At 43.4% G+C, this 25,319-nt stretch overlaps 1 protein-coding gene across 2 annotated transcripts in view; it reads right to left on the bottom strand.

Annotated features, from left to right (window-relative positions):
• BTK (Bruton tyrosine kinase) overlaps window positions 1–25,319 on the bottom strand; it is a 448,809-nt gene that overhangs the window by 55,011 nt on the left and 368,479 nt on the right. For both annotated transcript variants that reach the window (XM_069213457.1, XM_069213465.1), the window contains exons 13-14: window positions 15,409–15,483; window positions 8,941–9,112 (exon numbers count right to left, since the gene is read on the bottom strand). In XM_069213457.1, coding sequence (XP_069069558.1) covers window positions 8,941–9,112; window positions 15,409–15,483 — 247 coding nt within the window. The remainder of the gene's footprint in view (window positions 1–8,940; window positions 9,113–15,408; window positions 15,484–25,319) is intronic.

The following is a 25,319-nucleotide window of genomic DNA, read 5'->3' on the forward strand; positions in this document are numbered from 1 at the left end:
AAAAAGCCAGAGGCAGGAGAGCTATTGAGTCAAGGGGTGGGGAGTACTTATATTATACTTTTAAAGAACTCAAATGTACCTGTATTTGTACTTGCAGTGAGACTTACCCCACGGTCGTAAATGATGACATCTGCATCGATGACGTGGTTCATGATTATAACCGGAAAAAGTGTATGAGTCCGACCGAATATAGTCCGTCATGTCACTTGTGCACCTCAAGCAGCTAACATAACTGATGACCAGGGAAATGTTTTACTTTGCAACGTGGAGGTACCTGGAGGCAAGTGGATGGCTGCCAAAGCTGTGATCTGGAAGGTAACTGGACAGCAAATCCGACATGCCAACGGACTAAACGAGTTGCAGGGGACGCCAGCAACAGTACAGGCTTTGAATTATATGCTAAACATGATATGTAAATATTGTGATACCAGGACACATGGTGGTTGTTACAATGAACAATAGAATACCAGCCTTCATGTTTTATATAACCGAAAGACGCATGGTTAACAACTTAAGCAACATTTCTATAATGCGATATAGAATAGGATGTAAGCAAGTTCTGCATGCAAGCATAATTAATCGTATTGTGTTACAGATAAATTTTGTCAAGGGGAATGTCTCAAAGTATGATCTATTATGTGCACCATGGACACCAGAGTTATGGCCCTTGCTAAAGTTACGCAATAGAAGAGATCTAGGGTCCTTGATAGCTGGGGCCACCGGAATCGGGGTTGGGGCCCTGAATTCTTTTGATGTTGAAGCCATTTGGAATAAGCTATCTTCTACAGGATATAGTACAGGAGAGGCCATAAAAGTAATTTCTTAATGGGGGCCTACACACTCACAAGAAGTATGGAAAGTCCTGCTTGGGTTGTATCGTGATTGGCAATGACATAATTTCACTTATGAACAATGTGGAAAAAGCTTTCAAAGCACCCAAACAATGTCCAAAGGAATTCAGTGCATACTATGGCAAAGTATTGTTAATCAACAGTATGTAGACTTCAAAGCGGAATGGGGACAGCTTCAAGGTGAATATTGGAGACAACTGCATTTGCCTGAGGAAATATGGGTAAAGCCTATACAATTCCATTGTGAGGGAGAGATGTGCTATGCTCATTTTGATATAGCTAGAAGTAATCTTCCTCCTGAAATATGGTGCCCCTTTATATTGCTCCCTGTAGTAATAGGTGAAGAATGGTGGATACCTCACACTGACAAAAAATGGATTGATCAAACAAATCACACCGTAGATCCCACTAGATGTGCAGATTGGTCTAAGGGGAGGGTATGTACCCACACTGGACGGGCGCTAGACCCATGCCTTCACCCAGTACCAGGAGAATGTGAATGGTTACCTTATACTATTAATGGCACAGACTTATATCAGATAGGAACAGAGAGTATATGTTACGTTACTAATCATCCCTTACTTATTAACGGATTTATACAAACCACCGGAGAGCAAGTAATGTGTACGCGCAATATTACCAGCATTATTGACATAAGCACTCACATCTTGTACCGACCAAGTTCACCATAACCACATTACAGACGCAAATGCGTGCACAGTTAGAGTGGAACATCTCGCTTGTTGTTAAGCTACCCAGATAAGAGCCAATCAGGCACTACGCACAAGTTACCTTTGCTAAATTTGATATGGCAGCTAAATACACCAAGGATACAGCTATACTGATGACCATAAACACTAAACAGCGTATGCACACTGCTTCATGCATCCAGCAAATAACTTAGCATCATTGGTATGACATCTTCTTAGGCTGGGCACTAGGAGCTGTAAAGACGCTAACTATAGTGTTACAACAGCTAATTTGGTTATTGATTGTTTGTGTTACGCTAATGACTATACTATGTAGACTATATGTATGCACAAAGCAGTTTTCATACTAAAGATGCAAGCGCTTAGAATAACGTTGACCAGTATTAGTAGCAATCTAGCTAGCGGAATGTCAAAGTAAATGATATCCGTTTCAACATGCATCACGCTCATCTAAGGGGTGGAGTGTTCAGTATTAGGGAAGGATGCGGAATACATTGTAACGCGAAGGGTTAATTAGCTTGAGCAGTGTAGATGAGTGTAATGCCTGTTGAAACCCCCTCCCAAACATCGTGGAAAAGTTCATGATTTTATTTTCAAGCTTGTTTGTGTAGAAGACTCCGTCTCAACCTTGAGAACGAGAGTACAGGGAGAAGATGGAATGAAAACAAAGGCTGGAGAAGGGCAGAGCAGCCAAGTACTGATAACATAGCTAGAAAATGCCAGAATGAGATAGAATCCAAGCTTCGAGTTATTTAAGCACTGAACTGTGGGTGAGGGATTGGGAAGCTCGCAGATGGAATTGTGGAAGCTGCCATGGCCCAGCACTGCCTCCCTGTTTGCTCGTGGTGCTTGAGGGGGAGAGAGGTCCAAGCAGGCGGTAGAGGGCTCCCCAGCATGTCGTGGATTAAGTTAAGTTTACACACAGGGATAAAATACCTTTGTTTCTCTGATCTATTATTATGGCTGATTATTTATGCCTGCACTGTGTTTATAACCTGAAGTATTCAGCTCGTTTATATTTTGCTTTCTAAACCTATTAGTGTGAACTGCTACAATAACTGAAACATGCATTTTGGTGTGCAGTAAATCAAAGCTTATCTGAAGTATTCAGTTCGTTTATATTTTGCCTCCTGAACATCGTAGTGAGAGCCTGCTGCAGTAATTGAAACATGCATTTTGGTGTGCAGTAAATCAAAGCTTATCTGAAGTATTCAACTCATTTATATTCTGCTTCCTGAATATCGTAGTGCGATGCATTTTAGTATACAGTTAATCAAAACTCATATCTGTCAATTAATTCTTTGCTTATATATATAAATAGATGCTTTTCATTGCTATTCTTATTCTACTATTGTTAATGTGCTAAATGCCTACATTTTACCTGCAATTCTAGTAAAGCTAAATTGTATTTATAATTGGCGTGTGGTCCTTCATTGAGCGTCCTTATTGACATATACCGAACAGGTGTCAACCAGTCACCTGGATAAGACAGATGTATAACCTATGTTTTGCATTATATTGTAGAGTTAACTTAGCCGAAGTTGTGGCCTAGTCTTTCCAGGCCTCACGCACGAGCCAAATTAATAAAAGCACAATGTAGAAGTTGCTGGTGCATTGTACTGACTGTGAAACCTTTGCGGTTTAATAAGATTTGCTTTGCTAGAGTTTTCTGCAATGTACCGATGGACAGATGATGAAACTAAAAATGTTACAGTTTGGTGTAAGGCAGACTCGATGTACTTTCACTGACTGGAGAAGAAAATGCAACATTTTCAATACCTGATGAGCCAGATGATGAAGACATCGAACAGTGAACCAATCAACGAATTGAGGACAGAGAAATATTAGAATTCATAGATTTGCAAAATTGATATTATAGGATAGAGTCAAAACTGCTGATTAATTGACCAATTAGGAATTAGGGGGATGGACTGAAAAACTCTAATAAAAGGTCATGACAAGGGATGCGGGAGAATCGAGAGAGATGCAAAGAGAGAATTGATGATGTCAGAAGATGCAATTCGAGATTCTGTCATTGGGCTCATGCTCTTGAGAGCCTGATTCGCTGCTGTTCAATTGATGACCTGAAAACGAAGACTGACTTTGTTGCTGATCCATTTCGTGGATAGGTAGCTATGACAATGTGACTGATTAATTTTTGTGCCTTTTCTTTCTAGATACCAACTGCGCTGTTTTTATAGGTTATCTTCTAGCTAGATGTTTTCCAAATTCATGTTCTAAATTGTTTTCGCATGAAGTACCACATGCTAATGCTAATCTGTGTTAGGTAAGGTTCCTTTGGGTGACGTTGACAGTGAAAAATGATTGATTAACTGATTGCTGAACTCTGCTATTAATGTCGACATGTTCATCTTTGATTGCTTATGCTGAAGCACTAGAGCGTATGTTTTCTCGAATTCTGATTAGATTATGTTATTGGTGGTCATTAATGAACTAATTCTGAGCTGAATGAATAAAGTTTGATCTAACCTGATGACTTAGTATTGTAACCAATAGGGACATAAAATTGATAAAACGTATAATTGAGTTGTGGGTATGTTGATATATTGTCTCATGCTTAATGATTCTCTTAGTAGTTATTGATTGATTACATTGATAATTGATGTTCATCGATTGCTACATAGCTAGGATACTCCATGCGATCCAAAAGGTTAATCAGCCTATACGCGTCCCCTTGTAAGTTTACTTACTAAGGACCAGCCGCGCTAGCACTATGATCTATAAGTTTTACAATTTTGCATGTACTCTAATTACAATAAGAACAAATAGCTATTTAACATACAAAATTGCATCACTTGGTAACCATTTTATAGTATCCGAATCAGTACTGGAAAGGAGAGGGAGCCTGTTGAATGCCGGTTGTGGCAGCTATTTCAGAGTTGGATCTGGGATCTGGTCGACATAGGGAAATATGCTGATTTTTGTCCTGGTGTAATTTGTTGACACCAGGAAACATTTCTTTGTTCAGAGCAGCAACCTGCAGGTGGCAAATGGGCTTTCTTCTTTTCGTTTCTAACTTGGCCCAACCAAAGGTCTGATTGGAAGGACCATCAGCCCTTCTTTTGTTTAAGTATCATCATGGCTGAAAACCATCTGGAGTCTAACACCTACACACTAATGAAATGTGAGGTAACAAAGCTCACACATATAGTACAGACTTGTAGCTGTTATATGTTAAGAGTGAGTGGTCAGGAGAAACACAAGAAATTATATTTACACTTCTAGCAAAATAATCTCTTACAAGAAATTATAAATACATAATTGCATTGAAGATCGTTTTCCAACAAATCACAATTCATAAATATAACTTGTTGCTGATTACCTGTGAAAATTACAACCCCTTTCAATGCCTTCCTCGAGTCTAACACCTACACACTAATGAAATGTGAGCTAACAAAGCTCACACGTATAGTACAGACTTGTAGATATTAAATGTTAAGAGTGAGTGGTCAGGAGAAACCCAAGGTCTGGATATTAAGCGTAAAACAGTGATTGGGGTTGTCTGTACTAACAAGACAGAGCAAGGCCTTGCTGTGATAACAGCAAAGCAAAAAGCAATACTTTGAACATGGGTGAAGAATGTGCGTCAATGTGTTTTTCAGCACACCGTGGGACAAGTTTGTCCCAAAGGCATGTGTATTTAGTTTTTATGTAGTTGATGTGTGTTTGCTTGCCAAGATGACATCACAGACCTCAGGAGGAAGGTTGAATACTTTCACCGGTCACTGTTCAGTCTTGAGGGCTGAAAGTGGATTGTGCACAGGTTCAGGTGCAACAGCCTGCTCTTTTGGTATGACAGTAGAGTCTCCAGAAATGGCAGCATGATCATAGGACAGATGCTCATGTTCAGGTGTTGTGTATACCATACTCTCCTTGCCCAATCTGAGCCACTAGGATGACATAGGGCCTGTTATTTCTAGCCTTATTCAGAACTCTGGAAAGGAGAGGTATTATCCAAAAGGCATACAGGATTCTAGTCTGGTCAGAGTGCATCTCAGGGCGAGAGTCACTTTGGAAACTCCAGCACGCAGAAGTGCTGACATTGAGTGTTCTAGGCAGTGGTGAATAAGTTCAGCCAATGTTCTCCCCAGTCCTGAAAAAAACCATGAGCCACCTCCGACTGCAGATGAAATTCTTAGTCCACAAAGCTTCCGTGACTGTGTTCGCCTGTTCTTACATTTACAGATCCTAGCAGGTGCTGCACAACCAGGAAAATGTCCTGACTTACCAGCCATGTTCAGAGGAACAGAGCCTCTTGGCACTGGGTTCTCGAACCCTCTCTGCTCCTCATGTTGTAATACTGCATGGTTGTAGTGTTGTTCGTGAATACCTGGAGTAGCATTCCCTTTGATGGAAGGTAAGGAAGCTGTCAATGGCAAGCAAATCGCCCTTGGCTCCAGAAGGTTGATATGAAGCTGAGTTTCTGCTGGAGACCAGAGGCCTCTGATCTCCTTCTCTCCCACATAGCCACTTCACCCCAGAAGCAATGCATCAGTCACCACTGTTAGCTCTCAGTCGAGAAGAGAGAGGGGTCGGCTCCTGATCCAATCACAGTCTGCCACCACTGCAGATCGTTTGCAGTCTCCTTCAAAATTTGAACTAGGTTGGACAGATTCCCATGGTGTGTAAATTTCAGTTCCCACTGCAGCGCCCGCTTAAGCCATTGAGCGTACTTCACCAACAGGATGCAGGAGACCATCAACCCCAGCAGCCTCAGGGCTAGATTCACCAAAATCCAGGATTGAGTTTTAAACATCTGGATCATAACCCAAGTGTCTTGGACTCTCGGCTGCAGAGGGTAGGCACAGAATTGCACTCTGCCCAGACTGAAAAGGAGCATCTGAGAAGGAGTCAGGTGTGACTTTGGCATGTTGATAGTGGTTCCCAGTGATTGCAGGATGTCTGTCGTAGTCTGGAGGTGGGCAACGACTGTCTGGGCATAACCATCTTCAGCAGTCAGTCGTCAAGGTAGGGGAAGTCGGGGATCCAGACCTTCAACGATGTTCTGCAATCACTGCCCTCACCTGTGTGAACTACTGAGGGGCACTGGTGAGACTGGTGAGACCAAAAGGGAGTACAGCGAACTGGAAATGCTCCTGGCCCACCATAAGCCATAGGTAATGCCAATGATCCTGCTTTGCTTTGTGGTGGATTGGACAGATCTCTGCCCTTGGAACTTGTGGGAAACACCAATTCATCGAAGTGGTGTGCACCAGCAGATAACCTCAGATTGTTCAAGTCTATTGAATTGTGAGTAGGAAATACGGTTAATTAAATAGAAGTAACGGTAAAGTGATGTTTATGTATCTGTATGCATCATCTTTTCCCGTTGCTGGATGCATTGGTCTGGTTCTATCAGGTGAACCTTTACTCTGAGGTGGAGGAAAGGATGCTATTAGACTCTTGAGACAAACCAGCATTGGCAGTTTTTTTCCCTCTTTATGCCATTTTATGAGGCTATGGAATTGCTGGGCTTAGTTTTTATATATTCAAAAGGTTCGAGAACAACTTGTTGACAATGTGAGAGTCCATAAAAACATTTTGATGTGTTACAAAACAAGTGATTTTAATCAACTGAAACCAGGTTTCATCAGGTACATTAAAAGGATAAAAACATACCTAGGATCTCCATATGAAATCATTTTCCAGAGAGACAAAAACACAATATAATAGAAGAATTAAAACTGCTAAGAAACAAAATCTAAAAACATGCACAGCACATAATTCTTTCAAGGCATATTAAAATAAACAATGCAAAAAAAGAATTACTGACAATCATGAATTGGTTAGCAGATATCTTTCCTGATCTTAATAGCAGCATGTATAAAACTAATGACGGTGTGGCAGACAGATTTAGACGATAAATACTGTAAATGTTTCGCAAATCAACAGCAAAAAGAGCATAAAATAGGACATAAAAAGTTATTTCTAGGAACAGAATAACAAGCATTTGCAATGCAATAGATCTCGCATTTGCTGGAATTAGAGCTATTAGCATTATAAACTCCTCACCTGACTTTTCTTGCCACATAAACTGATAATGAAAAGTAAAATAGTTTTATATATGCGAGCCGACGGTTGCCATGAGCATAAAGGAGACACAGAAAAGGAAACAGAAATTTGCTCGCAATGAAACGTATTGGAAAAAGTGCATTTATCCATTCGGAAAACACAGAGCCTTGTATGTTTTCAGTAGTTTACCGGTGCTGTACAAGAGCTAAACACCGGAAAAGGCACGACGTATGCATGCCTGTCACTAATGAAATCAAGTGAATTTTAAAAGGCAAGCCCACGAACCAACCAAACTGATGGGCCTGGTTAAAAGCCCACAGATAGATTACAACAGGGGCCAGAGCGCTTACATATGCGTGACCCTAAAACTACACAAGAACATGAAATGATGAAATGTAAACATGATTGCTTGCTGATATCGTTACCTTATATAGAAAGGTGTGTCACCTTGTTATCCTGGTGCCTGACAACCAGTATTATGGCTTAAATATCACTACTATGTTCTCCATAGCACATAGTTCCATTTAGTGAAGCCCAGTTGGGGGCACGGGTGTATGTGTCAGCAAATATACACGTTTGTTTCTGTGCACCTCTTAGTGAGTCAATTGGCTGATTATAGTTGGATTTAGCGCAACAGTCCACAGTTGAACTTATTGTGTCTGACCTTTGGATGGGGCAAATAATATTGAGATGAAAAACTGAAAAATGGAAGGCTGTCAGTTTACTAGTAGGTCTGGTGTTAGCCAAAACCCTTTGTTTCGGATAAAATATGTGTACTATAAACACTTTCGTATTGAGACGTTTAGCATCCATAGGTCTTCTGTACTTTAATTCAAATTTTTCTTCTACCCTCCACAGCATATAGCATGGGGAACAGGGTCAGCCCACTTCATCTATTGGTTTGCCTGACTGTGAGTGAAGGCATTCACCTCTTGCACAATGTTCATAGCCCCACAATAAGTAGACCCTTTCAATGCCAGGGAATGCTGGCGTATTGTGTTTTCACAAGAAATACATTTACATGTGCATTTTGACTTTTAGACAAACCTTGGTTTCACATTCACAAAGAAAACACGTGTTCGTAAAGCCATAAAGTCAACAGCAACTCCAAGCCCATTGATTTTGCCAATGCTTGTTTTTGAACTGTTGTAGGGCTTGCAGTGTGGTGTTCTACAAGGGCGTTGTCCCTTGTTGACCGCTACAGTCATGTTTTTGTTCTACTTGGACATAGTTAGGATAATGTGCAGAGGCTATTGTTTTCGACTGAAAAAACTCTGCCACCATTTAAGCCAATTCTAGATAATTCTATACAATGGTGCTACTCTAGGCTGTGGTGCTTTACTTACATCATGACTTTTGCTTCCTCTATAAACTCATCCTCCGACATTGACCCCTCTCTTATCATCTTGATAGCCACGTCATATTTGCCTCTCCATTTCCCATACTGCACAACTCCAAACTGACCATTTCCCAGCACCTTCAGGAAGGTGAGGTCCTTGTGGTCGATTTCCCATGATCCTGTAGTGAAGAAAACCACGTGTTTAGAACAGACTAGTACTTTTAATGTAGTGATGTGATCCAACTTCCAGTGTCAACACTTCTTTAGGGGCCAAGCTCTTGTTCCCTATGTATTATTCATGGAACCCTCCACTTGACTCTAGGCCCTAAAATAGTTTCTGGCACTTCACAACAATACACTTTACATTTGTTATATAAGTATTTCCAAGTGAGCAAACAGTGTGTCTGGTGCTTTCCAGGAGGTGCTTGGCTAGCCCAGCCCCAGTTCTGGTACATTCAGTTTTGAATTTTCAAAGCATTCAAAGACCATGGCCAACCAAACTCAAGACTCAAGGGTGAGTGTAAAGACAACGGGTTAGTAGAAACTAGGTTGGGGGAAAGAAAACGGGTACATGAGGCTAGAAATATATGGGGCTCTATGCCTTGGAATTTGAATGAAATTACTTAGGGGCCTTGATACCACAGTGAACACAGCTATTGGCAAATGTCATGAATTCAAAAGATTCAAAATATGAACAAGAGAATGAGTGGGGAAGCAGGGGCCTTAAGAGGAATCCAAGGAAGGAAGAATGAGGCAAAAACCAGGGTCCCTTTAGATTGGCTTTCTTCTGTCCTGCTTTAAAGTGTAGGGTAGTCATTGTCATTTTCACCCGGCCTACTATTGACATGTCCCTTCTATGTGAGCTGAGGATCCAGTTGTTGGCAATGGTGTCTGCCTTCAGAGTACTGCTTACCCTGGTGTTCTGTCATGTCACAGCTTAGCTGCCTTTTCTGGGCCTCAGCTGATGGTTAAACGTGCATTCTTTTTCTGCAGTGGTGCACCAGTATTTATCTTTGCTGCTCCCTTGTTTTGCCTCTCTGGGCCAGCTGTGCTGACACCGCAGGCACTCCCCAGTTGTCTGGTGAGCAATGCTTTTTACAGTGGACCTCCCACTGCCAGGGAACCTGCCAATATGCAGGCATGCTGAACAGCTGCACTGGTAGTGGTATATAGCTGGGCATTAATGCAACACGTTCTGTGCCTCATCCTCAGGGTCTGCTGATCTTTTTGTATCCTCTATGCCCATGATGCTCCCTGAGGGCATCGGTGCCAGACTGGGAATGGGCCAGGCAAATGCACATTGCTCACAGCAATAGCAGAGACCCGAGATAATGTACTTGCCACTATCGCTTGTCTGGCTCTTCCATACAGCTATAATTAAATAATTGTTTTGTGGTGTTGCATTGAGCCCACAAGGTGACATGAAATTAGCTAAATTCCTCCATCTGCCCCCTTCTTACATCACCACTATGGACCACAGGTTATACTGCAGATCTGCAACCACCCTTTCTTTCATGTTAAGACCCACAGCCTGATGAGACAAATTACATTTTTCTTCAAGAGACCTATGCAGAAGGAAGAGTGAGGGACCCATGCAGAAGGAGGAGTGAGGGACCCATGCACTGCTTTGGCTGGGCACGTATAACTATAGTGGAAGATATTCCACTAGAACTCTTGCTGCATTGCAGCTTTCCACCCGTCACCATCTTCTGACATTCTCACAAGAGAAGGACGATTCGAGGGTGCAAAACAGATTGGAAAGTTTGTTCTCATCCAGCACCAAGAATAGCATAAGGATTCCATGTTTCGCAACTTAGGTTTCTTAGGCTCCTGAGGGGTGAATGTGGAAGTAAAACCCTTGTAGCCTCAAGCAGGATGTGGAACGTCTAAGGTGATCTATGCTGGGGACTGCCCGAGACCAACCTACCCAGAGTTCCCTTATCTCAGGTGCCTATGGCTATAGCCTCTATGGCTTGAGCCTTGTGAGTAGGAAAAGCGGCCATTGACCATCCTCTTTTTCTTTGCCAACAGTAGTCTAAAGACAGAGAAAGGGTTAAGGCTAACAATGGGTGAATCTGACCTGCACAAGGCATCACAGACACCATAGAATTCTAGCATAGTCTTTGTGTTCTCTGAATCTTTACTCATATTGGCCCTTGTTGACCACAATTTGTGCTTAAATCAGGGAAGAAGTGTGGATACAATGTTTTCCCAGAGTTCTCAAGGAAGTACGAGAGTACGGCTAAAGAAGGTACTGTCTATAGCTCACAAATCCTCACTCCATTCCACACTAACAGAGAGAGATGGTCACTCTGGGATTAGATTATTTACATTGTGCCATTACATAATGGTGATGATCCTATGCACAATGATCGAAATCCCAAATATAGTTGTGGATATTCCATTTCATAAGGGTGGCCATCACTGACATAATGATGTCCCTGCTATGTTGTGGGCATCCTTGCCATATTGTTTTCATCCTTGCCATTATAATGGTCATACTTGGCATAACGATTGCCATCTTAGGCTGCAGCATTAGGTTTATTGCTGGCATAAGTGTGGCCTACCTTTTCATAAATTGTGGTCTATAGATTGGGCCTTCCTTGTCACATGCTGAAAATCTCATCATAGGCATGATTATGCTTCGCTCAATGGTGACTCTTTCCTGTGGTGACTATTTTTAGCATATTGTGTGCATGTGAGAAGGTAGCCTCTGTCTAGCATTGTTACCCCACTTTTGGCATGTTTGTGAGTATATGTCAGTGTGTTTTTACTGTCTCACTGGGATCCTGCTAGCCAGGGCCACAGTGCCCATAGTGAAAACCCTATTTGTCAGTGTATTTTATATGTCTCACTGGGACCCTGCTAGCCAGGACCCCAGTGCTCATAGCTTGTGGTCTGAATGTGCATACCCCTGTTGTGCCTAACTGTGCCACTGAGGCTCTGCTAACCAGAACCTCAGTGCTTATGCTCTCTCTGCCTTTAAAATTGTCACTATAGGCTAGTGACCATTTTTACCAATTATAATTGGCACACTGGAACACCCTTATAATCCCCAAGTATATGGTACCTAGGTACCCTGGGTATTGGGGTTCCAAGAGATCCCTATGGGCTGCAGCACTTCTTTTGCCACCCATAGGGAGCTCAGACAAATCTTACACAGGATTGCCACACACGTTATTTCTCAGCCATTTTACACTGCACTTAAATAACTTATAAGTCACCTATATGTCTTACCTTCACCTAGTGAAGGTTAGGTGCAAAGATACTAAGGGTGAGGGCACCCTGGCACTAGCCAAGATGCCTCCACATAGTTCAGGGCACTTTTCCCAGACTTTGTGAGTGCGGGGACACCATTACACGCGTGCACTACATATAGGTCAGTACCTATATGTAGCTTCACAATGGTAACTCCGAATATGGCCATGTAACATGTCTAAAATCATGGAATTGTCCCCCATGCCAAATATGGTATTGGAGTGCCAATACCATGCATCCCCGGGGCTCCACTATGGACCCCACGTACTGCCAAACCAGCTCTCTGGGATTTTCTCTGCAGCTACCGCTGCTGCCAACCCACAGACAGGGTTCTGTCCTCCTGGGGTCTGGGCAACCCAGTCCCAGGAAGCAGAACAAAAAATGTCCTCTGAGAGAGGGGGTTACACCCTCTCCCTTTGGAAATAGGTGTTAAGGGGCTGGGGAGGAGTAGCCTCCCCCAGCCTCTGGAAATGCTTTGAAGGGCACACATGGTGCCCTCCTTGCATAAGCCAGTCTACACTGGTTCAGGGAACCCCCAGTCCCTGCTCTGGCACGAAACTTGACAAAGGAAAGGGGAGTGACCACTCCCCTGTCCATCACCACTCCAGGGGTGGTGCCCAGAGCTCCTCCAGTGTGTCCCAGACCTCTGCCATCCTGAATCCAGAGGTGTGAGGGCACAATGGAGGCTTCTGAGCGGCCAGTGCCAGCAGGTAACGTCAGTGACCCCTCCTGATAGGTGCTTACCTCACTAGGTGGCCAATCCTCCTCTGAGGGATATTTAGGGTCTCTCCTGTAGGCTTTTCCTCAGATAACGACTTGCAAAAATTCACCAGATTTCCTCTGCATCTCCCTTTTCGACTTCTGCCAAGGATCGACTGCTGACTGCTCCAGGACACCTGCAAAACTGCAACAAAGTAGCAAGAAGACTACCAGCGACATTGTAGTGCCTAATCCTGCCGGCTTTCTCAACTGTTTCCTGGTGGTGCATGCTTTGGGGGCTGCCTGCCTTCATCCTGCACTGGAAGCCACGAAGAAATCACCCATGGGTCGACGGAATCTTTCCCCTGCTCCAGGAGGCACCAAACTTCAGCATCACTGGTACTCTGAGACCCCTCTCATCCTGGTGAGTGTGGCCCCTGGAACACAGGTGGTGGACCAAAGTGACCCAGACTGTCCAGTGGTCCAACTGTCCAAATTTGGAGGAGATAAGTCCTTGCCTCCCCTCTGCAGACAGTAATCCTGTGCACCACGTGAACTGCAGCTGCTAGGGCTTCTGTGCACTTTTGCAAGGAATCCTTCGTGCACAGCCTAGCCCAGGACCCCAGCACTATGTCCTGCATTGCTCAACTCCCTGAGTTGACCTCCGGCTTCATGGGACCCTCTTTTGTAGTGTTGAGACGACTGCTGTTCTCAGTCTTCTTGAACCTTCTCAGTCTTCTTGATCCCATGTTCAAGCACTTCTGTGGGTGCTACCTTCTTCTGTGTGGGCTCTCTGTATTGCTGAGGGTCCCCTCTGTCTCCTCTCCCAATTGGCAACCTCCTGATCCTGCCTGGGCAGCACCCTTTTTCTTCAACTGCGACCTTTACAGCTAGCAAGGCTTGTTTGCGGTCTTTCTTCAAGGAAACAACGTTACATCCTCCAGCACTCCGTGGACCATCTGCTGCACAAAGGAGAAGTTCCTAGCACCTTTCGTTGTTGTAGAATCTTCAGCTTCTTCCATTCGGAGGCAGCCATTTTGCACCTTCATCCGGGGTATAGTGGGCTCCTGCCCCCCTGGACACTTTCACAACTCTTGGACTTGGTCCCCTTCCTTTGCAGGTCCTCAGGTCCAGGAATCCGTCTTCAGTGCTTTGCAGTCTGTTGTGGTCTTTGCAGAATCCTCTATCACGAGTTTAGTGTGTTTCTGGGGAAGTAGTATCACTTTACTCCTACTTTTCAGGGTCTTGGTGTGGGGTATCTTGGACACCCTTAGTGTTTTCTTACACTCCCAGTGACCCTCTACACACTACATTAGCCTAGGGGTCCATTCATGGTTCGCATTCCACTTTCAGAGTATATGGTTTGTGTTGCCCCTAGGCCTGTTGCATCCTATTGTATTCTACAGTGTTTGCACTATTTTTCTGTTTACTTACCTGATTTTGGTTTGTGTGTATATTTTGTGTATTTTACTTACCTCCTAAGGGAGTATATCCTCTGAGATATTTTTGGCACATTGTCACTAAAATAAAGTACCTTTATTTTTAGTAACTCTGAGTATTGTATTTCTCATGATGTAGTACCTATATGATATAAGTGGTATAGTAGGAGCTTTGCATGTCTCCTAGTACAGCCTAAGCTACTCTGCTATAGCTACCTCTACCAGCATAAGCTTCTCGAACAATACTAATCTACTAATAAGGGATAACTGGACCTGGCACAAGGTGTAAGTACCATCAGGTACCCGATATAAGCGAGGCCAGCCTCCTACAGTTCATTATTGGTAAAATGGTTAAAATCTCAAGGCATAGTGGTGGTTATCCTATGCATAATGATGGTGCCGGCCTAATAATTCCCACTCATTGCCTCCTTTCTTAGATTCAAATGGGCACCCCACGCATAATGTTGTCATTCTTGACATTTGATGGCTGCCCTTGGCTCAATGTGGACATTTCTAGCGTGCGACGGAGATACATGGCTTGTGTGAAAGTATGTCCATGCAGGGCACCAACACACATGATGAAAAAGACAGTCTGATGCTTGAGGACTACATTTGTGTTTACTAACAATGAAAGCTGGTATTTGGAAACAATGGGTTTTTTCAGAGAATGGCAAGTACTTGTTTATAGGAATTTGTTTTTTAATGCAAAATTTAAAGCTAGTGGTTCGGACTTGAATGTGCGCTGTGTCACAAACAGTGCTTTCGTTTGCCAACGCACTGCAAGTGAGGAACAGTGATTAGTCACACCTGAATCAACAATATATTCTAACACGATAACATGAAATATTATTCGTAACACGGGTAACTAGCTTCATAATTCTGAAAAATGCCTTAAGGTTTACACACGAGAGTTTCCATCGACTTAAACGATTGCATTTTTATAGGAGCACGTTAATTGGTTAATTTGTAAACACTAGCTCCACGGTGCAGCTGGCACCCGAGGTGTCAACAGTTTTATAGGCACAGTACTACCACCTGCTGTCACGTTATTCAAATGTTTCGAACGTTTGACTCTTTACCATAGCCCAAACCAGCCGTCGATGGCGCATTCTTCTTCTGTGAGGACACAGGGTACTTCAGTCTAGATATGAGGCCTGAAATGCAAACATAACATTGCCCATCATTCACATAATGTTGTTAGAAATAAGGCAGATTTTCATTGTGGTCTTCTAGCAAAGCTCTAAGTTGTTCCTCTATTAAACCACAAAAAGGATTTTCAGGGAAAACAGTATTTAGTAGTTTAAAAAAACTATGCTATATCTTTTAAAAAATAACGCAAATTGCTCCTATAGTGCAATTTTTGAAAGCTCATTTTTAAGACAAAAGTGGGTAGCATTGATGCCGTCAATAGATTGACCCTCGCCTTACCGCCTTCTAGAATTGTTTCACTTTGTAGCCGTTATTTGCATTGATACGGGCCAATTGTAAAATTTTATTTATATAGCGCTCACTACCCCTAATGAGGCGCTTCTCTGTTACTCAACGTTAGAGGTTTAAGTAGTAAATAAGTAATATGTGCTTTCTTATTTGTGGTAAGTTTGATGAGTTTCTGGTCTTGAGATCTCTGGCGTTTACTCTTGTTTGGTATAGTTCTGGATTTATTTAAGATGATCAGTAAAGGGAAGGTGTGAGATGTTATTGGGTGTGGTGGGCATGTGCGCCTTTTAGTTGGATGAATTGAATAGAATGAGAGAAGAGTTTGAAAAGCATGTTTGGAAGTCTATTGTAGTCTGAAATGCTGGATGAGACAGAGAGTGAAGGGAAAAGATGAGGTGGAAGGATTTATTTTTGTGTTTTTTTTCAATAAAAAGTAATATGTGCGTGCATGCAAAAAAGCATACACGCACACACACATATATAAATATATTCCATAAAATTAATATATATGTATATAGAAATGCAGGATGTATGATGGAACAACGCATAAACTTACAGCGCATGCCTTTACAACGCGGTTAGTACAATGCATGGTCATTACCACGCCTGCACTTACCACAAAATGTTTTTACAATGCATATGCTTTTACCACGAATGTCTTTACCACTAAAACTTCGTAGAAAAAGCATAGTTGGTAAAGTGTGTGTGTGTGTATAGATATATATATATATATATACATATATATGTAAAACATATAAATATATATATATATATATATATATACATACATACACAACCACATCTTTCCACCCAAAATCCCTACCTACCCTAAATCCTAAAAATTATCTTACCACCCCAAGACCCATACCCACCCTAACAACTAAACACCCCTTACCACCACAAATGTCATACCCACCCTAAAACCTAAAAATGCCCTTACCACCCCAAAACTCAAACCCACCCTAAAACCTAAAAATGCCCTTACCACCCCAAAACCCATACCCACCCTATAACCTAAATACCCCTTAACACCCCAAACCCCATACCCACCCTAACAACTAAACAACCCTTACCACCCCAAATACCATACCCACCCTAAAACCCAAATTTGCCCTTACCACCCCAAAACCCATACCCACCCTAAAACCTAAACACCCCGTACCACCCCAAATACCATTCCCGTCCTAAAACCTAAAAATGCCCTTACCACCCCAAACCCCATACTCACCCTTCAAGCTAAAAACACCCTTACCACTCCAAAACTCATGCCCACCCTAAAACCTAAACACCCCTTACCATCCCAAACACAATACTCACCCTAAAACCTAAAAACACCCTTACCAGCCCAAACACCATACTCTCCCTAAAACCTAAAAACACCCTTACCACCCCAAAACCCATACCCACCCTAATACCTAAAAATGCCCTTACCACCCCAACCCACCCTAAAACTTAAAAATGCCCTTACCACCCCAAAACCCATACCCACCCTAAAACCTAAAAATGCCCTTACCACCCCAAAACCCATACCCACCCCAAAACTCAAAAATGCAATTACAACCAGTAACTGTTACCCACCCTAAACACTATATATTGATTCCAACTCAGACTGTCCGCAGAAGCCGTTTCACTTTTTGGGCGGCCTCGGTGCTGCGGGGACGGAGACCCTTCTAAAATCCAAACAAACATCTCCAACAAAAGAGAAGTGTGCCGTTTAGCCAGTTCGCAGCACTAAAAGGCACTTTATTCATCCATTTCTGACGATATAATCAAATATTCTTTGTTTTTCCTGACGCGTTTCGTCTGTCCATACAAGCCTTAATCATAGGTACTTAATTAGACAGATTCAAAAAATACCCACGTGGTATAGAAGGCCACCCTTTTATCCTTTGGCCTTAAAGTCACAAGGTCCTTAAAGCAATCTCTTTTAAACACATTCCCCAAATACAACAGTTTTACATTTTTCTATGCCGAGTCTTATCCTTGTATTTCAACAAACACTGCATACATTATATATCTCTTATATTCCATTGCCGAAATTGATCTTTTTATAAGCATTGCTGACATTGATTAATTATTATTTCCTGTTTTCGGGGATGCGTTTAGACTCCATAGTGCTGAACCTATCAGCTTTCCTATTAGCTCAATTCTTATGAATTTTTCTTTCTAGCCGCATTCCATCCTTTACATCTGTTATTTACAATGTCAGTAGTTAACTACTTCTCTTTTTTTGGAGATGTTTGTTTGTATATATATATATATATATATATATATATATATATATATATATATATATATCAAGCCACTTAATAATCACCTGTACTTACCTTTAAGACCTTTAAACCTTTACCACGCATACACCTTTACCATTCATGCCTTTACAATGAAATTCGTTGTAAAGGCATGAGTGGTAAAGGTGTATCCGTTGTAAAGGCATGCGTGATAAAGCCATGCGTGGTAAACGCATATGCGTTGTAAATGCATCGTGGTAAATGCATTTCGTTGCATTCACGGCGATGTAAGTGATGTTTCCCGACATGCACACACATCTGTAAATAGATACATAAATGCATAGTAATGTACAGACATACCCCTGTGATGTTGCAAATAGTAGACTCCGTCTTCATGAGGCGTCACCCTTTTTGTGCCCTGATGCTGTATTGTTCAGGTCAGGTCGAAGACAACTCATAAAAGGGACCTGAGAATGCGGTTCATGGCCAGACCACCCCACACTAGTGTGCTGAGATTTTCATTGTGGGGGTACCTGTGTGCCGTACAGAGGCTGTAGCTACGGAGTTGGTGCGGGGCTCAGCTATTTCCCCCATAGGCAGAACAAATTGAAGATGGGGAGGTTGAGCACCCACCTGTGTTAGTGCTGTTACCCTGGTGCCGTGATTGTTAGTATTGTGCTCGCTCTCTGGTTGGGCCGTTTCTTCACCGATTGGGTTCACTCAAGGGGTGCTGGCCTGACCCCTTCCTATCATCCTGCTGCCTGCTTTGGGGAGGGCCTGCTCTGGATATCCTCCCTGTGTAGGTCTACTTTCCATCTGCAGTGGAGAGATTGCTGCAGTGATGTCTGCCCCAGTGCCCAGGCCCAAGCAGTGAGGCCCAGCAATTGCCTACAGTGATGCCTCTACCCTGCCTGGCCCCTAAGTGAGGCTCACGTGGCCATGCAGTCCTTCTGCTGGTGAGCACAGTGCCCATGTGGGGGATTCTGTGTTGTGACCCATTTCTACATGTACGTTGTGAGGTTTGGCGGAGGAGTCTGGAGCTGTCACATCACCTCATTTATCGTGGCTGCTACACCCGCTGGTACCTGCCAATAAGCCATTAGGGTGGCAGTGCTCACCCCTTACAAGGGTTGAATGAGGTTTACATGCACCATACAAGACTGCACCCTGTGCTCCACTAGCCACTTGCCAGGCAGGTCACAAAGGACTGTGCCTGATTTGTCAGTGCCATTCTGGGGTTCTGCTTCATGCAACCCTTTGAAGCATGCCATCAGCCAAGGTGATGATACCAGCCCTGGAGCCATTTGTGGTTGGCGGTCCTCCTTCAGCTCAAGCAGCTTACTGGAAGGCATAGATAGAGCACCTAGAGAACTCTTTTATAGTGGTGGGGATAGAGAATGGCAGGAAACATCCTCTGCTTCCTCACTTGGTGGGTGCAACAATCCACGAGATATCTAAGACTGTCACTGTAGCCAGCACATCATTTACCTAAAAACACTTTTAAGGCAGCCCTGATGGAGCATTTCGAGCCTCTGGCGAGCCCGGGTTACGAGCAGTTCCTGTTGTGTCAGGCTCGACAAAGCCCAGAGGAGCGTGCTGACGTATTGTATGCCCGTTTGGAAGACCTTGTCAGCATGTGTACTCTACCTGATATTGATGAAATACGTGCTCAAGGATGTGCATCAGTTTAGTTGAGGGAGCAGATTCTGAGAACTCCAGGTATGACCATGGCTAATATTCCGACCCTTTGGCACTCCAAAGAACTGTCGCAATCACGAGCGGCTCATAAGGAGGCTATTTTCCAGTGCTTAGTGAAGACGGAGTCTGTTAATCAAATATCATACTCTAAAACCACCACCCCAGATCCTAAGAAGGACACTCAGAAACCACCCTCCATAAACATGATGTGTCGCTAGTGTGGAGGGCGATACCCTCATCATGTTGAATGTCCGGCTTGAGGGAGGAAATGGTCCTCGTGTAGCAAGTTTAACCATTACATAAAAGTGTGCTGGTCTGCACCCCTACATTGGGGACAAAAGGCAATCAATGTAGTGAAGGCCACTTCTCACACAGAGGTAGAAAGCGACATGGACAATGATGACATGAAAGGGACGTTTCAGGTGATACACACCATCAAGCCAAATCAAAAGTTGAACAGAAGCACCCCGAGGTGCATCTTCACTGTAGCAGGTCACCAGATGTCAGCGCTCATAAACACAGGAGCTTCGAAGAACATCCTAGCTTACAACCTGCTCAAAACTCTCCTGCATCGACCCAAGCTAAGAGCAACCATGACCAAGGCATATGCCATTGTCACAACCATGCCACCCCACTGGCCAGCAGATTCACTACCAGCATTGCCCATGGGGCCAAATCACCCAGCCTAAGTACGTCACAAAAGGAGGTGCTGGCATGCTTCTTAGATGCCAAATGGCTAAACAGCTCCAGTTAAATATTGTTTGCTTTCAGCATTCATGCTGCCAGCATTGCCTTGCTAATGGAGGAGTTTATGCCTCTCAGGGTGACCTCTGAGCAAGAAGGCAAATTCTGGACAGTGACAGTAAAAAGTTAGGACAAAGTGACAAAATTTAGTGTAAAAATTCAGGCCAAAAGGTCATTTTTATGGACACATTTGAGGAGGCAGAAAGCTAGACAACAGACAGAAGTACAAATAAAAATAGGTTTATGTTTTTTAGTTGTATTAAACTTTGGAGTATTGGGCAAACATTCACATATAGCTGGATATACATTACAATGAACAAACTACTAATCATATACACCCCAAGCAGAATTTTACAGCTGACAATGAATGATAGTGCAGAAGCAGCGCTGTCTTACTGAACATAGATGTAGGGCCATATTTTATGACCTGGATTACTCGATATTTATGAAGCCACGCAAGACTACCATGCATGTCATCATAAATCTTGAGTAATGTAATGCAGTACAAATCGCTGCATTACATTACTCTGCACCAGGGAGGGGTTTCCATTGGTGTTGCATGGGTTTTCCCATGCAACATTCATGGATTTTGATGCATTTCCAGATTTACAAGAACTTGTAAACCTGGGAATGTGCCAAAAAGATACGTCTCCCTGGGAGAGCAGTAACGAGGACAGATATGTTTATTTCTCCTTATTATTTCCTCTTTCTATGTGTGCTCAGCACGTATAGAAAGAGGAAAAAGCCTCTCAGGATTAATTTTTGTGCAGGGAGGTGTCCCTTCCTGCACAAACCAATCCCGCATGCAACACAGGCACCCTTGCACCACCGTGCAAGGGTGCTTGTGTTGGTACAGGGGAAAAAAGAGCAATATGTGGTATTCTTTTAAATACAGCACATTCCTGCCATTTCCCTGTGATGCAGGATAGTGTAGTAAGGTGACCTGCTGTGCTGCCCTGTGCCACCAAGCCCAAAAACATGTGCCCTAGAGTTCAGAGGCTGTTGCAATACTAAAGAGTGTGAAACTGAGAGAGAAATGATGGTGAGAATGGAGAAAGAAGGATATACACAGAGGAGAGACAATTTTGGAACAGTGAGAGTGAACCCTGAGAGAAGGGGAAAGCAAGAGAGGGTCAGCCAGCTGAGAGAAAGAACAGATGGCGAAAGAAAGAAAAGAATAAGATGGGGCAAAAAAAAGGAGTGAAAAAGATACTGAAATATGACAGTTCAAGAAGGAACAAGCCTTCTCTAGTTGTGCTTCCTACATGAACAAATGTAAATGTATGCAATAAGTTCATCAGCAAGTCTAAAACCTAATGGGGAACCTGCCTTGTACTATGTGAAGTACATTTGTAGCTCAAGCTTACCTTTGGTTGTCTTTATTGTCAATCTTATTTGCTTGCTTTTTATTCAGTGGCTTTCCTTCTCCCACCTTGTCCAGCTTGCATTTATTCCTTCTTTGGAGCAAAGCCTCCTTACCATCTCTCTCATTAGCTGGCTTCTATTCTGCCACTGATCACTTTTAGGAAACCCTTTTTTCTTTTGGGTTAAGTACTCCGTAAGAGTGCATGTGTTTCAGATCTCTCCTTTTCACCTCGATGTGCTTTCCCCAAATGCCCAACCTGTGCTGTGTTTCTCTCTTGTGTACTTCTCACCCACCCTTCTCATGCCCATGTTGTTCTCGCCTTCATGTGTTTCTCCACCCCTGTTTGTGATGCTGTCACTTTTGGATGCTTCTCACTTTCTTGTTTGTTTCTTCCCCCTATGTTCTGTGTTCTTCTCTCCCCTATTTCCCTGTGCTGTGTTTTTCACTCCTCATGTGTTTCTCCCCTGGCTGCCAGTGTTACTCACTCCTGTGTGAGATACTTCCACTTCCTTACCCCCTTTGCCTCCTCCTTTACCCAACCACCTGCAGTATTTTCTAGGCACACTAAAACAAGTGTCCCACATTTGCAGATGGCAACCGTCTGTGAAGCACTACTTGGTTAATAACAGGTGATTCTGTGGGAAAGCCTTTTATAACCTGTAGGTCAGCAACATTGGATAGGCTGAATTGTCCATTCTCCACTGCATCTCACCTGCTGGCCTATGGACACTCATCTTCAGGACCATGAATCTCACTTTGCCCTTGCTCAATCTCAATTCCCTGTGTCTTTTCTCTGTTCTTAGGTCCTGAAGCTCATGCTCATTCATAGGAATCCCTAATTTTGGTCCTTAAGGGTCCAGCTTATGCACAGGCCTCATAACCGTGGCCTCAGTCTTAGCTCCCAGAGGTTCCTGATAAACCCTAGTTCAAAAAGGATCCTGGTCACCCTGCTTAACCTCAAGATTTGTAACATCCCTAAATCTAAGGTTCCTGAATCTGCTCTTCTCTTCGCCTCCAGCCCCTGAAGATACTGCTCAACTATGAGACATTAAAGTTCCACCTCTCTGTCCTGCCCCTAAAGTTCCTGTTCACACCACAGATCACTAAGGGGGTCATTCTGACCCTGGCGGTCATCGACCGCCAGGTCCAACGACCACGGAAGCACCGCCAACAGGTTGGCGGTGCTTCCTGGGCTATTCTGACCGCGGCGGTAAAGCCGCGGTCAGAAAAGGGGAACCGGCGGTTTCCCGCCGGTTTATCCCTGGCCCAGGGAATCCTCCATGGCGGCGCTGCTTGCAGCGCCGCCATGGGGATTCCGACCCCCTTCCCGCCATCCTGTTCCTGGTGGTTTTTACCACCAGGAACAGGATGGCGGGAACGGGTGTCGTGGGGCTCCTGGGGGGCCCTGCACTGCCCATGCCAGTGGCATGGGCAGTGCAGGGGCCCCCTAACAGGGCCCCACAAAGATTTTCAGTGTTTGCTTTGCAGACACTGAAAATCGCAACGGGTGCCACTGCACCCGTCGCACCCCTGCAAATACGCCGGCTCCATTCCGAGCCGGCTTCCTCTTTGCAGGGACTTTCCTGCTGGGCCGGCGGGCGATCTTTTGGAGATCGCCCGCCGGCCCAGCGGGAAAGTTAGAATGACCCCCGCGGTCGGAATGACACCCTAAATGTCTTGGTCATTTGCACATCCAGAATTCCTTGATGACACTGTTCGCTCAACACTACTACATAGTCTCCAGGTTTTACCTTTACTCCCTTCCAAGGTAGTGACTGAAATGTCACTTCATTGCATGAGAATACCTTCTGCTCATCCTCAAGTGCAACAGTGCTGCAGAACCTCAGGCTATTTGTCCTGTCTGAAAGAGCCAAGAGATCTGCTAGCTTCTGTCATCTGCCCCTTCGAGCTGCCTGCCTGTATTTGGAAGCTTCCCAAGACTCCTTTTCAAGTCCATGGACCCACTGAGAGTGGCCAAGAGTGAGATTGGTCTTCTTTGTATTTGAAGGTCTGAAGAAAACTACACAAAAACCTACTACATACAGTCAGATATAAACATATTTTATGAATATAGGTTAACAAGGACAGATGAATTACATTATTGAACAAACATGAAAAAACCCTGAATGATTTAAGTGTCTGTTTCAGAGGTTTTTGAGCAAATATGAGGTCACAGTTTGAACTCTGGCAGGGCCAATGCACCCTTTCAAGACTTAAAATTGTTGCCACTGAAGAGAGTACAGCCAATGAATATATGAATTAATTAATGATTATCATTGCTTAGCAGCTGCATGTCATGTGTTACACCTCTAGTTATACGCAAAAGTGAAACTACATTAAACCACATGTTCCAGAATGCAATGCTTCAGTGGCGCAATAGAAAGTAAGAGGGCCACCCCCCTGCAGAACAGGGTCAGGGACCCTAAGCCTCCTATGTATCACAGAAATTCATAGACCTTAGGCTGAATAGGGGACCTCTGAAGAGAGGTGTTCCCCAATAGTGCCACAGGACCTGCATTGCCCTACGTTACATCCCTGCAATGCTCTGTCAGTTTAAAAAAAAGATTGACAGAATGCGACCAGCATGGCATGGGGACACCTAGAAGCTATGAAAGAGTGTGAAACCTGGTGTGCCTTCTTGTCATCCTCTTGCTATACCTCCATAATCCTCACCAATCAGTGTCTCTTGGCAGCACTCTATGGTAAGATTGTTTTCAGTTATCAAGATAAGTCTCAAAAGGAGGCAGGTACGCCTGGTCTTGATAGCTTAAAGAAGCTCTTCTAGCACACATTGGTGCCAGTCATGAATGGCATGCCTTTCTAAAAAAAAAAGTAACAATACAGTCCATAGCAATGCCTTGCATTACCTTCTGCGTGCAGCAGGGTTGACTAAATTATGCAGCAAAAGACAAATAATGCAGAATAATGCAGCACATTTTTGATAGTATTACTTCATAATTTGTTTATTTGAATACATGGTAATACTGTCTGGGCAAAGATTTCAGCTCATTAGTACCATCTAACCACTAAGTACAGAAATAAGCAACAGAAAGATGGCTAGGTAAACTTTGTGAAGGGCCTTCCACTGCACATAAACACAAGTTGCAACTTTTCTAGTAACTTTTAATCCATTTGAGCTATAAACAATCTTTTTTTTGCTAAAATCTGGAGAATATGCAGCAGATGGTGGATTATGTGGCAAATGCAGCAAATCAATAATTATGAGAAAAGAAGTGCATAATTCCAGTGGCCCTGATTATACGTCGAGTGCTTAGCTGGGGGAAATACAAGCTCAGGGTTTAAAACATAACATAGTGGTTGAGGTTGTCCTTACCAATAAATATGTATTATTATTCTAAGCAACCAACTCTACTATTTACATAACAACACTTCTTTGATTTGCAAGTTACACTTTGTGCTTTGCAAGAGGCACGTTATCCCTCATCATATTATATGGTGAGTCAAAACTGGGATTAGGCAAAAGTTAGATATCTCTCCGAGAGATATAAACATA

The sequence above is a fragment of the Pleurodeles waltl genome, chromosome 2_1, assembly GCF_031143425.1.
Source record: "Pleurodeles waltl isolate 20211129_DDA chromosome 2_1, aPleWal1.hap1.20221129, whole genome shotgun sequence".
NCBI classification, from domain to species: domain Eukaryota; kingdom Metazoa; phylum Chordata; class Amphibia; order Caudata; family Salamandridae; genus Pleurodeles; species Pleurodeles waltl.